At 51.7% G+C, this 14,486-nt stretch overlaps 5 protein-coding genes across 5 annotated transcripts; 2 read left to right on the top strand and 3 right to left on the bottom strand.

Annotated features, from left to right (window-relative positions):
- Positions 1-267: 267 nt before the first annotated feature.
- J4E83_001580 (uncharacterized protein) lies at positions 268-1,324 on the bottom strand (the record flags this gene model as incomplete). Its single annotated transcript, XM_049328536.1, has 2 exons — positions 268-1,274; positions 1,318-1,324. The coding sequence occupies 2 exons, from the start codon at positions 1,322-1,324 to the stop codon at positions 268-270; spliced, it is 1,014 nt and encodes a 337-aa protein (XP_049193054.1).
- Positions 1,325-1,734: 410 nt separating this feature from the next.
- Positions 1,735-2,826, bottom strand: J4E83_001579 (putative secondary metabolism biosynthetic enzyme; the record flags this gene model as incomplete). Its single annotated transcript, XM_049328535.1, has 1 exon — positions 1,735-2,826. One exon carries the CDS (start codon positions 2,824-2,826, stop codon positions 1,735-1,737), a length of 1,092 nt encoding a protein of 363 aa, XP_049193053.1.
- Positions 2,827-3,606: 780 nt separating this feature from the next.
- Positions 3,607-5,057, top strand: J4E83_001578 (uncharacterized protein; the record flags this gene model as incomplete). Its single annotated transcript, XM_049328534.1, has 2 exons — positions 3,607-4,454; positions 4,526-5,057. The coding sequence occupies 2 exons, from the start codon at positions 3,607-3,609 to the stop codon at positions 5,055-5,057; spliced, it is 1,380 nt and encodes a 459-aa protein (XP_049193052.1).
- Positions 5,058-9,205: 4,148 nt separating this feature from the next.
- On the top strand, positions 9,206-10,081 carry J4E83_001577 (uncharacterized protein; the record flags this gene model as incomplete). The annotated part of the gene is made up of 2 exons (XM_049328533.1): positions 9,206-9,211; positions 9,233-10,081. The coding sequence occupies 2 exons, from the start codon at positions 9,206-9,208 to the stop codon at positions 10,079-10,081; spliced, it is 855 nt and encodes a 284-aa protein (XP_049193051.1).
- A 2,017-nt stretch (positions 10,082-12,098) lies between these two features.
- Positions 12,099-13,686, bottom strand: J4E83_001576 (uncharacterized protein; the record flags this gene model as incomplete). The annotated part of the gene is made up of 2 exons (XM_049328532.1): positions 12,099-13,555; positions 13,611-13,686. 2 exons carry the CDS (start codon positions 13,684-13,686, stop codon positions 12,099-12,101), a joined length of 1,533 nt encoding a protein of 510 aa, XP_049193050.1.
- Positions 13,687-14,486: the final 800 nt, after the last annotated feature.

Here is a 14,486-nt window from a genome sequence, read left to right as displayed (position 1 = left end):
TTCCATGCCTCACCACCGACGCGATCATCAGCCCCGCCTTCGCAGCAAGCTCGGCAAACGCCTTCTCACTGCGCACCTTTCCGCCGATGTTTAAGATGAACATGTCGACGGTGCTAGTGTATACACTTGGCTGTTCAGGGCGCAGATACTCAGCAATCAACACGCGCGAGTCGTCCGCGCAAGCCGCGCGCACGTTCTTCAGAATCTGAAGAGCTTCGTGGTCGGACCAGTCGTTCAGGACACGACGTATGTAATACACGAGAGCACCTAGAGTGGTCCGTCAGCTTGTGTCCTGGCACAAGTATCGTGTATCCCGGGAGGATAGAACTCTAATTCCGTACCTTTGGTGGGCTGTTCCCCAAAGATGCTGTGCCCAATCTTCTTCACCGGGCCCAGAACAGCAGAATCTTTGTGCTCTTCCTCCGCTTCAGCGATGACATGCGGCTGATCTTGCAGGACACACCTGGCGGCAGGAATGGCGGGCGTCTCCTCCAAGATAGCCTTCAACGCCTGACCTTTCCCTCCGGCAACATCAACGATCAGCTCCCTCTCCGAACCGACGTTTCCCGCGGCAAATGCAGCTACCCAGCCAAAATCATAAACCCCCGTAACAGGAATATCACCGTCAATGGCCATCGCCCCATTCATCCTTGTGGCCAACCCCGGGATCGCCGCCATGATTTCATACGCTGTCTTATCGGGCATGCCCAGCGCAAATCCTCCCGGCGAACGATTCGATCTAGCCGGCTCAGCGAGCCCGTTCGCCTCGAAGTAGTCTGTCCACCGCGTCGTTGGCCCCATAAAGAAGTCGAAGAGGTACGAATAGAATTGCGCGACGCGGGGGTCAGTGAATGCTTTTGACGCTGGTGTATGCGCCACACGGCCAGGTTCCGGGCCAGTCAGCATACCAATAGCGAGAAAGAAGGCCGTGAAGCGATCCAGAAGTTTGTACTCTATGCTCAGCTTTTCCGTAAGGTCTTTGAGAGAGATACCCTCTTCTGGAATGGCGTCGAAGATGCCGTGCTCAACGAAGACGCGCAATACGCCCATCTCCGCCATGGATGCGAAGTATTTGCCGATTGGCGTCTCGGCCAAAGAGAATTCGGCAGCCATGTTTCGATATTGGATGAATGAGAAGCAACACTGAACGGAACGCGATGGTTGGTCACCAGAATCCACGATTGTGCGAAGACGTCGAATAAAGCTACAGAGCCAAGAGATCGTGCACGATAAGCAAGAGTCCTGGTCCTGCAAATTAGGTTTGCGTAGAATGCCTGCACTGGTAACGCCTCATTCCTGTCATGCGAGTGACCGTACTCGACATTGCAGTAGCTCAGCTAGGTCTCCTGGCATCGTACCAGAAGCGAAACACGAATCAGAAGCCCATAAGATTAACCATTGGAATTCTGCCGAGCTCTCGACTAGACATGGGCCCTTGCCCCAAGCTGCCGAAAAGGCCCTTCTTCGTACCGGCAGTACCCGTTCTAGCTCGATTCACCGCAACAAGTCTCCCACGTGTCCTAGACACGTATCAGAACTCCTGCATCCAGTTGTGTGTGCCTGGGAAGAATTGTAGCGGTCTAGAGGGTTGAGACGTAACCAACGTCACTTGGCAAGATCCCGTCCGACTGGCACCGCCTTCACGACAAAGTTGGCACAAGCAAGCAACTGACAATACTGGAACGTCAACCTGGCGTCCAAGCTTCAATACACATTTTGATCGAGTGTTGATATCTAGTACGCGATCATCGAACTACTGGTGACAGCACTCGTTTTCCCGAACGCGTCTCTCACAAGCTCCTGTACCCAATTCGGCAACCCTTTCAACCATGAGATAGGCGCCGCGATACTAGGGATGAATAACTGAGCACCACGCCTGCTAATGATCTGCCTCACCACGACCTCAGCAACTTCCTCTGGCATCAACATCTTCTCGAGAATCTTTGGGTCTTGGCCACTTCTCAAGATCATCTCCTCAATCAAGGGCGTGCGGACCCAACTCGGATGCGCAATCGTAGTCTTGACACCCGACGCTTTGTACCAGATTTTCAGCTCGCTCGTGAGACCCTCATGGAACGCCAAAGCTGCGGTCTTGGTTGCCACATAGTCCGCATTAGCCGAGTTCGTCAGGAACGAGTTGACGCTCGCGACTGTTATGATATGGCCTTTGTTCTTCGCGATCATATCCGGCACAAACTGTTGAACTAGCCGCCAGTGGGAAAGGATGTTCGTGTCGAAGATACGACTGAGGAACTCGCTTGGCGTTTTCAAGATGGTGTGAGAACCCGTGATGCCGGCGTTGTTGACGAGAATTGAGGGACTGCCAAGGTCTTTGCGAATCTTCTCAGCTGTTTCTGCTATCGATTTAGGGCTGGAGATGTCGCACCGGAAGTATGTCGTCAAGTTATTCGATGCGGATACCTTGGGCGCATCCTGCACGTCGAGCACTGCCACGCGAATTCCGTGAGAAGTGAGAGATTCTGCGATGGCTTTGCCAATTCCACTGCATCCTCCAGTGACGACTGCGATTTCAGTGGGCCAGTTCCAGCCACGACCGGCATATATTTGCCAGTTATTTGTTGCCCACGCGTTCAGAGCTGCATTGGTCTTCCTGACTATACCGATAGCAGCTAGAAACCCCAGTACGCGGAGCAAGTTGTATTCATCCACGATATGCGAAAGAGATGTTGCCTCCAAGGCGCATCTCCATGTCTTCTCTGGGGCGTATAGCAATAAGCCAAGAAGAGGGCCGGTAACGATGGGCTCGAAGGCGCATTTGGCGATGAGAGCTAGCCCTCTGAGAGGGAAGTCGACCAGTGCAGGCATGGATGGCTCAGCAGTTGTTCCGGGAGATAGAGATGGTGACCAAAGTACTGACATCCTCAACCATTTGGAGCTAGAGTGTTACAACCTGAGCCGGAGGCTAGTACAAAAGTACTGTGGCTAGGGCACGATTCACTGGCTTCATGGAGCTTGCCGTTGCACGGCAAAACGCTTACCGCAACGTTTATGTATAGCCATATCCGAAGTCATTCCGTTAGCTCCATCCGCAGTACCCCCAGATCAGCCTATCCGAAGTCATGCCGATCCGACGTCACCCCGAATCAACGCACCTGGAGTCCCACCCAAGCGGCTTCATATCTGATCTATGTAGCCATGGCGAACGATTCCGGCTAATCCATTACCCACTTGGAGCCTCAGTACTCTGTTGATCGTGGTCCAGTCCGTTGGTTCCCTCCAAGTTCCTAGCGAGTCTAGCGCTGAAGTCGAACTAGATGAGCACATACATCCTGTGCCGGACCTTGCACACCTATAGGAAGCCGTTGCATCCTATATTCATCAAGTCTTTCAACTGGCCACTAGCCAACCACGAAGATGGGTATTCTGACGACTATAGAGGGCGATATCTCAAAGTTGTTGCTATACGGCGCAGTGATGATTATCTTCCTTATTGTTCTAGCCTCAAAACTGAAAGATGGCAACAAGACGAGATTATCGATCCCGCATGCTCCTCGCCTCCCGTACAAACTACCCTTTGGTTAGCAGTATTCGCGTCACTTGAATATGGGGGTGAGACTGACCACCCCATGAACCATAGGACTAGACATGGCATGGAACCTCATAACGCGCCTTCACTCCAACACATTCGTCGAATACATCTGCGACGAAGTTCTCTCCATACCGGGCCGCACAGTCGAAATGAACCTACTCGGCAGCGACATTTTCATTACCGACCGAGCCGAGAACATCAAGGCTATTCAGGCAGATCAGTTTACGGACTTCGCCAAAGGTCAGACACCACATGATGTGTTCAGTAGCATATTGGGGGACTCGGTGTTTACCACGGACGGGCCTTTGTGGAAGACGAGTAGGGAGCAATTAGAGCCGCACGTGTCGAGAGTGCGTCCGGATGATATTCCTACCGCTGAAGTTCATATGCAGAAGCTTTTAAGATTGATCGAGAACTCACTCGAAAGGGTGGATGTGTACGACATGGTTGACAGGTTTCAGCTCGACCTAGTGTCTCAAGTCTTTCTCGGCGAATCCACAAGATCCCTCTCTGCAAACGAACAACCTTTTCGCAAAGCCATGGAAGAGCTCCTTACGTTCAACACAAATCGTCTCCTTTTCGGACGCCTCGCAAACCTCTTTCCCGACTGGCTCTTCGCGCCGCGAGCCTACCGCGACCTAACACGCTACATTGACGATCTGATCGAGAAGACACTAGCCCTCCCAGTCAACAACCAAACCGACGTGAAGACAGAAAAAGAGTTCAATCTCGTCGAAGACCTCGTGTCTACGCATCCGAATGATCGATATTTCATCCGCGGCCAGCTTATAGCCGTGTTGATGGCATCGAAAGACCCCGGTGCTATTCTAACGACATGGACAATATACCACCTCGCCCGCGACCCAGTGCTGTACAAGAAGCTTCAACGAGAGGTGGAAGAGCAGTAAGTACATGCCTCACATCCACGTCATTATGAAGATGGGGGTCGGCCACTGACAAATGTCATCTGTGTAGCATCGGTCTAGACTCCATTCCTACCCCCTCCCAACTTCGCAAGCTAGACCTCCTAGCCAACACGGTAAAAGAGTCAATGCGGATGTATCACCCGTTGGGTCTCAACATCCGCGAAGCCCGCACCGACGCTGTCCTACCTGTTGGCGGCGGTCCAGAGGGCAAAGAGCCTATCTCTGTTTCGAAGGGACAAATCATAGTGTACTCAGTCGCAGGCCTTCAACGCAATCCCTCTCTCTACGGCCCCACGGCACACATCTGGGACCCCTCACGCTGGGAAACATGGTCACCGAAATACGGAACTTACTTGCCATTCAGCATTGGCCCGAGACAGTGTCCTGGGAGGGTTTTTGGCAGGTTTCAGATTCAGTATGTGCTTGTCAGGTTATTGCAGGAGTTTGAGCGGATTGAGTGGTGTGGTCTTGGTGGTGGAAAGGACGGGACAGAGGAGATGAAGATTAAGGTTGAGCTTAATCTCAAATGCGCAGAGCCGGTGGTCTGTAAATTTGTGCCGAGAAGGAAGGATGTTGTCTAGGAGGGTGGTGCACGCTGGGAGGTGCAGAAGCTGTGGGCAGAAGTCGCATGCAGGGCAGCATTGAAGTCGGGAAAATGGCGAAGTTAATTGCTGTTGATCAGGACTTGAGCCAAGGAGAGTTTGCTGGAGAAACGGTCTTAAAGACTTGGTTTGAGGGACGACAGGTGCATAATTATGTGCCGGGCCAGTTGGGATTGAAGTCTTGGCGACTTGACCTCTACAGATTAGCTGTCCCATCAGCGCATTTCATTTCCAGCGCAATGCAGAAATCCGTGGCTTTGGCTGTCCTCGCCTCAGTGAATGGCACCTTCAGTCTCAATCTTCTCTTCTTCGTCGACTTCTCCAACCAGTGTGTATCCTTCAGATTCCTTCACAGCCGCAACAAATATAACGCTCCCCACGATCAATACCGCACCAGCGACCTTCCACCATCCCGGCTCCAGTGTCCATACAATCTTATCCGCTAACATAGCGAACACCACCTGCAGGTTTACTATGTGAAGCGCTCTCTTCGAATCGCCGGTCATCAAGCTCGCTGCCAGGAGCCAATGCATAGCGAACCCCAATATGCCCAGCACGCACACGAACAGCCATCCTACAGCGGTAGATGGGAAGTTCAAGCCTTGCTGCTGTATGATGAGCGATGCGCCGCTGAGGAGCGTACATATGGGCGCAAAGTATGCAACCGTCGTCATCGGATGTACGTGCTCTCCTAGGCACGACATGGTCAAAAACGAGACTGCGCCGCCGAGGACACCGAGAAGTGCCGCACCGATGGCCAGCGCGTGTGCTCTAGGCGTATTCGTTATATGGGCGCTCCAAGGCTGCAATACGCATAGTAAGCCGATGACCGCAACTAGAGCTGCGAGGACTTGAGCGACAGAGCATCGCTGCTGACCTGGTAACAAGCCGAGGAGAAGGGCAGCAAGAATTGGCGCGAGGAAGTTAATCAGAGTCGCCTCAGCTAATGCGAGATAGCGTAGAGAGACGTAGAAGCCCCAGATACCGAAGAAACCCGCAATGCCTCTTACGACGAGTAGAGGGCGCAGCTTGGGAGGACCGAATGCACCACCAGGCATGGCTACCGGGGACAGTATTATGTACGTCCACGACAGAACAGCGATTATCGACATCATTACAATGAGTATCTGGAGAACATCAGTATTTGCGTAGGTGGGCGGGTAGCATATCTCCATACCTCGGAAGTACCGACTGTTGTGGTGCCTGAACCGCCGCTACGCTGCGTTCCCAGGATGCGCCCCAATGTCGCTAGGATGGTGGAGCATATTTGCGCCAAGAGCATCAGGATAATACCGGCATTATTATGAAGGATAAGATCCGCGCTACTCGCAAAACCATAGACTCTATTTGTTATTGATGTAGCTGAAATCATGGTGTTGTGATGGGGAAGGTGTACGGAAAGCTCTCCGATGGAAGACGAGCTCGGGATGCGGGAATGTGAGACTTTACGTGTATTTGATGCGTTTCACGCCTCCTTTCAGCACAAACTTCCATACTGCGCAGCGGAATAATTCCTGAATGCTTGCTCGTTGGTCGCGTAGGTCGAAGAAGGAAATACGTGCTTCCAAACTCAACAATGCGGCTTTGGTGCGCTCTGGTCCACGTGCATCAACGTACTCTGCGCAAAACCTGCATCATGCTGTTCTTGTCAACAGACTCAACGGGATCTTAATTCATCTGCTTCGCACGCGATTTATGATAAAGTCGAACCTGTGATTGGTCATATTGTCAACAAAGGCGAGGGACCGAAACGAAGATCCGGTCTGCTCGCAGTAATAGGCCCCAGCAACCTATTCAGCAACAAGCAGAACTTCCACCAGCCAAAAGATTATCGCTGGATGCTTGTGACACTCACTATGGCCGTGAATCTTCGCCGGTGACTCTCCATGATTTCTCTTGAACTTGGCCTCGCCCTCGCGCAGAGTGCGTACTCTCTTCCCACGACTCCTTCGGGATGCGCCAGATCCATTCATTTCCGAACATCTTGTCGTCTATTTTCTCAGCCTGGAAACCGAATTTTTTGTTCATCAGCCCCTTGACCGCAGTATTAGCATCTACACAAGCCATGTGTATCTCATCCATGCCCAGGACAGCAAAGCCATGATCAATGACCATACACAACGACTCATAGCCGTAGCCTGAGCCACGATAAAACGTGTCCAACATCAAGCCTGCGTCGCCTATCAGCTTGCCATCAGTCTTTCTTCTGCCAATCCAGCCCAAGCCGCCGGTACCGACAGTCTTCCCATCTATCTCGATAACGATGTTGGCACGCTGCAGTGGTAGATCGACGACCTGCCATTGCTTGATCAAATGCTCAATGGCGTCACTACTGTCAAGACCGGCACATGACTTGTCGTGCTGGATATTGCGATAGTCGGTGAAGAGTCGTAGGAGTGCAGCAGCGTCGTTCATGTCAGGAAGGCGGAGATGCAATTGAGGAAACGTAAGCGATGTCATACGCAAGGTGCTTTCATCTTCGGATGATAGATTCGTCGAATGAGTGTAGAAGTTGGTACTACCGGTAGCGACAAGCGCAGGATGTTCAGTCCCTGCAGGCATGGCCTCAAGGGTTTTATTTTGACGGGCTGGGTGATGTTCAGAGGATCGGAGGTTTGCGCGATTGACTAGTGTGGTGCATGCAGATGGGTGCACATCCATCAGCTTCTTCTTCGATGCAACGTACGTTGGGCGCGATGATGCCCGCCTCCGATGACGCGGCGGCGTTCATCCGCATCGACGTTAGGTATGATGGCAGCCAACAGATCAAGGTCGTGTTTGTTTCTTCTGGGCAGAGTGACTGCTGACTGCGATCAGAATACTTGCTGTAGCCGGTGAAGCTCGGTGAGGCTTCGTCGGGGGTATTCCTGTGGGTGACGGCACATTTGCGGCATCGGGCTTGGTGCCTCCACGCTATACCGGAAATGGAAGATTACAGATGGCCCCAGCTCAAACGTGAAAACAAAGGAGATAACGGCACCTGCATACTTCAACACCACCTTCCTCCTTGTGCATATGCCGGAGTGGAGTGTATGCAAACATCATCTCCAAGAATTCAGAGCCCTTGTGCGCATCTGGCAAAGGGTTTTAGGTCAGCTCAATTCTAGCTTTCACCATCATGCTGAAGCTTGTACATATCAGAGCTCACGACAACTTCAACGACGTACAACGTCTTGCATCACAAGCTCTCTTTTCTAACCTCTGTACCAGGTTGTCCACATTGGGCTGACATAGTAGCGGTTATTGCGCGCATGCTGGACGAACGGAGAGTGGCGATGTCAGGGCATCGCTAAGTACCAGATTATCGCGTCGCCATTCCCAACAGACTACGTATATGTACACCCATTCGTTTCATGCCTATCGCACAGACCCCGGAGTACCAGACGCCGTGTGATCATCGCCAAATGTCTCGCATTACACTAGAGATAAACTACTGCGCGACTACGCGTGGAACAACTCATTTCCCCTACACAACAGCTGTGGCAGTATACTGTGATTCGAAGCAACGTGGATGGTGAGATGGACCACATGCTACTATAGAAGGATTCGGTCTCACCGCAAAGATGTCGGCTCAGATGCACTGAACGCGCAACGCAGATCTTCTAGTCGCCACCTGAAAGACAAGATACACTTTCAAAGCATTCTGTCAATGGGATTTGTCGAGGCTAAACTTGTGAAACCGCGTCGCTTATCTGAATATTTGCTTCGTCTATAAGTATGTCTTTGGTTGACAGCGTACAAATCCTTTTACGAAGACGTTGATGATGTTGAAGCTCTTCTTGTGGCTTGCAGAGGGCTTCTCATCCAAAGAAGCATCGGAAAAAGTAAGACATAGTCTACAGACACGGCATCCACATGGCTAACAGCCATGATCGCTTGAGGTGATGATGGTCGCGGTGCAGCTGCAGGAAGCAGACGTGTTTCACCATTTTCTACACCGCCGTATATAAGACTCAACTTCTGCGTCTATTCTAGCTCAAGCAATCTTCAGCATCGACTGTCTCATCGAGAGTACATAAGATCATTTTCCACTGCATCCCGCAAGAAGTCATTGCCTTCAATCCCAGCCTCTGATAACTTGTGGAAAGACTCAACCAGAGTTTAGCCAACAAGGTGGTCGCATCACTATGGCCGTCACAAAATCACAACAACAGCGTACGCTCATTCTTGATATCGGCGATGTGCTGTGTCACTGGTCTATCGAAAATCTCACTGCCATCTCTCCTCAAAGTCTCCACGCCATCACCCGATCGCCAACTTGGAGCGAACTGGAACGCGGCTGTATTAGCGAGACAGAAGCCATCCGAGCTATCAGCAAGGAGCTCTCTCTCGATCCTGACGCCATCGATACCGGGCTTATGGAATGCCGCAAGACATTGCGCGTCGATCAAGAGCTCACATTCCAACTCAAAGAGCTCAAAGCTGAGCTAGGTGGCCATCTCAAGGTTTATGCCATGAGCAATATTGCCAAGGAACATTTCGCCTTTGTCAAGACCTTACTATCCGACTGGGATCTGTTCGACGGCGAGTTTTTGTCCTTTGAGGTTGGCATGACGAAACCTGATCTACAATTTCACCAGCATGTTCTGGATAGCCTCAACTTGAGCGACCCTTCTTCCGCGATCTTTGTGGACGACAAAGTCGCCAACGTCAATGCCGCCCGCTCCTTCGGGATTCATGGCATCGTCTTCGACTCTTCGACCGCTCTTATTCGTCAGTTGCGTAACCTTTTGATGGATCCTGTTGCCAGGGCACGCCGCTTCATGACCGTGAATGCGCACAAGCACACATCGTGCATTCAGGATGTCGCCCCCGTGATTTTTGATCACTTCGCCCAATTCCTCATACAAATTGAGTTGAATGATGATAGCGTCATCAGTCTCTCACCACCCGGCGCTTCCAACGCTGATGTCAAATCGGACATCCGACAGGCCCGTAGCCAAGCCAAAGCATGGAACTTCTTCAATGGCCCACCAGTCGGCACAACGAAAACGTGTAAGTAGAATCGATGAATAGTTGTGGTGTATGTGCTGACTCCATACGCCTGAACCTAGACCCTGATGATGTCGACGATACAGCTCTCGCCTTTCTTGCGTTCTCTCCACCTGCAGCATCTGCCAATCCGATCTTGGACCGTATCGTCGAGAACAGGCACGACAAAGACGGTCTTATCATGATCTATCTTGGTGGCACGAGGCCCCGTGTATGCCCGTTCATTATGCTCAACGCCGTCCGTGCCCTCTATAGATATGGACGCGGCGCAGAAGTACAGCCCGAGCTCGAACACATTCGTCGCGTCCTTCTGAAAGGCGGTCACATCGATGGATCGGAACACTATCTTGCCAGCGAGACCTTTCTGTACTTTCTGGCGTGTCTCATCGAAGATAATCCCACTGCACCTGAGGTCCAGTCGCTACGTAAGCCAACGGTTGAGGCCTTGCGTCAACGCGTCAATCGCCCCGGGGATTCTTTCGTCCTCGCCTCACGTGTCTTAGCATGCCAGAAGCTCGATGTGGAAACCCAATCTGACCTGGCATCTTTGAAAGAGTTGCAGGAATGTGACGGAGGTTGGGAACTGGCGTGGATATCTCGTTTCGGTAGGAGTAAGAAGATGATTGGGAACAGAGGAATACCTACGGCTTGGGCTATCAAGGCACTGGAGTACGAAGCCCAGCCATAGTTACACGAGAATGCTCTGCCGGCACAAGGTCGACATTATAGAATAACACTTTGCGTTAAAATTATCTTATCACGGTTAACGGTCTACTACTGAACGCAGCTGATCCATCAACCCAAAAGAGTCGATACAATGTCCCATACACGGCGACGGCGGTACATCACTGTATACCGACAACGATGTGCACCCACTGATGAATGCCTACACTGCCGATTGACACGGATGTGAAAGATGTACTTATGAAGGTTGTTCGCTCTTCCATCACGCTCTTATTATCGCACTCTCACTATCAGTGACCAGCAGACAGATACAATCACAATTTTCGACATTCTAATCGCACCCTCAGCACCATCATACACCTCTCGGTCTTTGCAGTCGCACGAAATTAACAATGTCTACAGGATCTACTGGCGAGCGATTCAAGTACCCTGATGACGAATGTCTAACAGCGTACACCAAGGCCTTGGAAAAAGGTAAGATGCTGCATACACAGACTCATTCTGACCAACCCAGCATTCCCCAGAGCGAGTTCCAATCCGTCTCCGACCTTGAAGAGTGGGGCTATGTTCTAGATGTTAAAACCGACCGGGTAGGGATTATGTGTTCGGCGCAACATGTGCTCGAAACTACCAGGAACGGCGAGACCTACCTACCCACCGACGCCTGGTTCCTCAATAGTATATATCTTGATGATGACATGATCGAGTCGGCGGCTAACTACGCGCCTCACGCGTTGGCATCGGGTTTGATGAAATCCGTAGACCAGCCGGGGCGCGCAACGGTGCCTACGCTGTTGCCCAAACTATGCCACTGGAGCGACGTGGCATACCTCATATGGATGCATGTTACAAGCAAAGAGTCGCCAAAGCCTGTGTTACGCACCGTCTCTCACTACGGGGACAGTGTTGCGTCTGAAATGGTAGTGCAGCATGTAACAGCTGGAGTACAGCCGCGCGAATCTGGGCCTTATCTCGAATACGAGTTTGATGCAGACTCAGACGAAGGCTTAGCGATACTTGGGACGCCTGAAGGAGCTGGTACCGCCTACCTACTGGTACAACATAGGGAGGGGTTGGGTCGTCGGGTTGTCGACAAGATTGTTGCTTCTGATTTCGCGGATCCAGAATCTAGGCACTTGCAAATTGTGTTTCACATCAAAGAGGCGGAGAAGGTAGATGAACACGGCATTTAGTTGAACGTAGTCGGTGTCTGGACGCATCATGTAGTTGATCGTAGTCGGTTGTTAATTGATATTCGATAACTCAAATTTGTCGTCGTACATTGTTCGGCTCGAACAGTGCATTGACCTTCCACACTCTCCCCCTTGCATCTGACAACACGATCTAGTCATCTTGGCTTATCCTCTCCGCCATCACAGCTTGGTTCTTCTCGTTGGCATGTGCAAACTCCCTGTATCTCTGCTCCTCATCTGACTTGCTCGCCCTTACGACTCTTCGGTTCTCTTTGTTGAGCCCCATGCAGAGTCTTGGGTTCTCGTAGAACATAATGTCGATTTGCTCAAGCGTGCGTCCGGAAGTCTCGACGCCAAAGAAGTAAGTCAGCGGTACAAAGGACGCGCAGACAGCTGCCCAGACCCAGAAGTAATGGCCGCGGATGTTGTCAAGACCGATTGGGGTAACCATGACGACAACGAAGTTGGACATCCAGTGTGAGAAGACGCCAACCGCGGTTGCCTTGTTGCGGACACGGAGAGGTTGGATTTCGGCTGAGTAGGACCATGATACGGGCAATATACCGAGAGTGAAGCAGTCGAGGTACAAGAAGATGAAAGCTACAGCTGCTGCCGCGCTGGCAAAGCTGTTTTTTGCCAGACATCCGGCGATGATAGCCATGCATGCTGCGCAACCGGCTGACGAGCCCATGACTGACCATCGACGCCCGATCTTGTCGATGTAGAAGTAAGGTGGCCATGAGAACACGGCATACTGAGTGAAGGCCACGGAGGCAAGAATGAGAGACATGCTCGGAGAGTAATCGAGGTACTGCTGGAAGATGTAGGCGAGATAGTAGCACAGCGCGTTGATACCGCTCCACTGGTTCATCATGTACGGGCCCATTCCTAGAACAACACGGTGTAAGTTGCGCGTCTTAGTGGCGTTGCTAAAGACTTCGCCCCAGGTGGGTTCCTCTTCGCTGCTCTCTGCCGCGATAGCGTCGAGAATCTCCTGGAGTTGACCCTGCACTTCTTCGTCGTCCAGAGGCTTGTCCAAAAGCCGGCTGATAGTGTGTTTCGCCTCGTCAATCCTTCCACGTGATGCAAGCCATCTCGGTGTTTCGCACAGGAATGGGCAGAGCGCCAAGACCATGAGCGAGAAGAGAATCTGGCAAGCAACGGGAAATCTCCACTGCAGTGAGCTTTCGGCGTACAGTGTCGCAAAGCACAGCCAAGAAGCGACCGCGACACCGATGATGATCAGAGCGGACTGAACGACGAGCAGCGAACCGCGGTTGTGCGCCGGCAATGTCTCTGACTGTAGGATTGGCACCGCAACCGTTGACAGCCCGACGCCGATACCGCCAATGATGCGCGAGACAAACATCTGCCAGTAATCAAAGCTTGCGGTCTGTATAGCAGCACCGATCACGACGATGAGGTTGGCGAGGATGATCGAACGCTTTCGTCCGATGCGTTCACCGAAGACGAAAGCCACGACGGCACCGAGCGCGCATCCAATATCGTAGATAGCGGTAACTAGTCCCGTCATCGTTGGGTTTGGGTTGCCGAGGGTATCCTTGAAGCGCTGGCCACCCAAGATACCGCCGAAAAGTCCTTGATCATCTTCAATCGTGTCAGCTATCGAACCACGATGTAAAGTGAGTTGCTTCAGACTTACATCCGAAGAGAAGGAAGTCAAGACCAGAGGTCAATAGAATGACTGCGATGAGGCTCTTGCCTCTTAGTTCAAACATGTTGAAGAAGACCCTGAACCCAACAGTCTGGTAAGCAGGAAGGGACTGCAAAACAGTATGATCGTGAGCCAAACATGTGGGCCGCAATCATGTATCCTTTATACTCGCAACCCCGTAGAGATGTGCACCGGCATCTCCTCATCTAGTTTAACGTCGATGCTTCTAATGTAGCGCGAGGTATCCATGTGGAATCTCTTAGCGGACCGTGTCCGGGGAAATTATGGATACGCGGGGAAGCAAATGCGGAGGTGAGGACTGTCAAAGCTTGCGCGAGAACAAGGCTTCGAACAGGTACATTCATGGCGTTGCATCTGGGCTGAAGTCATGCTAGCTGGGCCGGCTGGGCGAGAATGCGGGGTTCCGCTTTAGGAAATGCCGCGTCCTGAGTGCGGAAGGTTTGCCGCGATTGAAGCACCAGGTGATTTCGCGGGTTCCTGTCAGCCGTCAGGATGAACTCCAAGTGGCTCAGACTATGACTCGCACTGTCTCGTCGTTTTTCGGTGATGAAACATACCTAGGTAGCAGTACATAAGCTTGAACCTCCTAATCGGTCGTCAAAGCAGAAGCCTCAAAAACGCTCAATTGTATACGCGATGCGTGTGGGGAACGCTGATGCCGGTAATCAAAATCTCGGATCGAGATACTGCGAAGACAAGGGTAAACATCCCGTGCATGATGCCCGGGCATCTGGGAGTATCAATAAAACTCTTTACCTTCCTGGATGATGAAAACGCGTTCCCAGGTTGTTGATACGTTGAGTAGGATCAGTACACGCAAATGTAAGTCAGAAGGATGAATTT

This window comes from Alternaria metachromatica (genome assembly GCF_023757995.1).
Source record: "Alternaria metachromatica strain BMP 0045 chromosome Unknown scaffold_2, whole genome shotgun sequence".
Classification (NCBI taxonomy): Eukaryota; Fungi; Ascomycota; class Dothideomycetes; order Pleosporales; family Pleosporaceae; genus Alternaria; species Alternaria metachromatica.
Note: the sequence above shows the minus strand (reverse complement) of the source record. Positions and strands in the feature narration are given on the sequence as shown.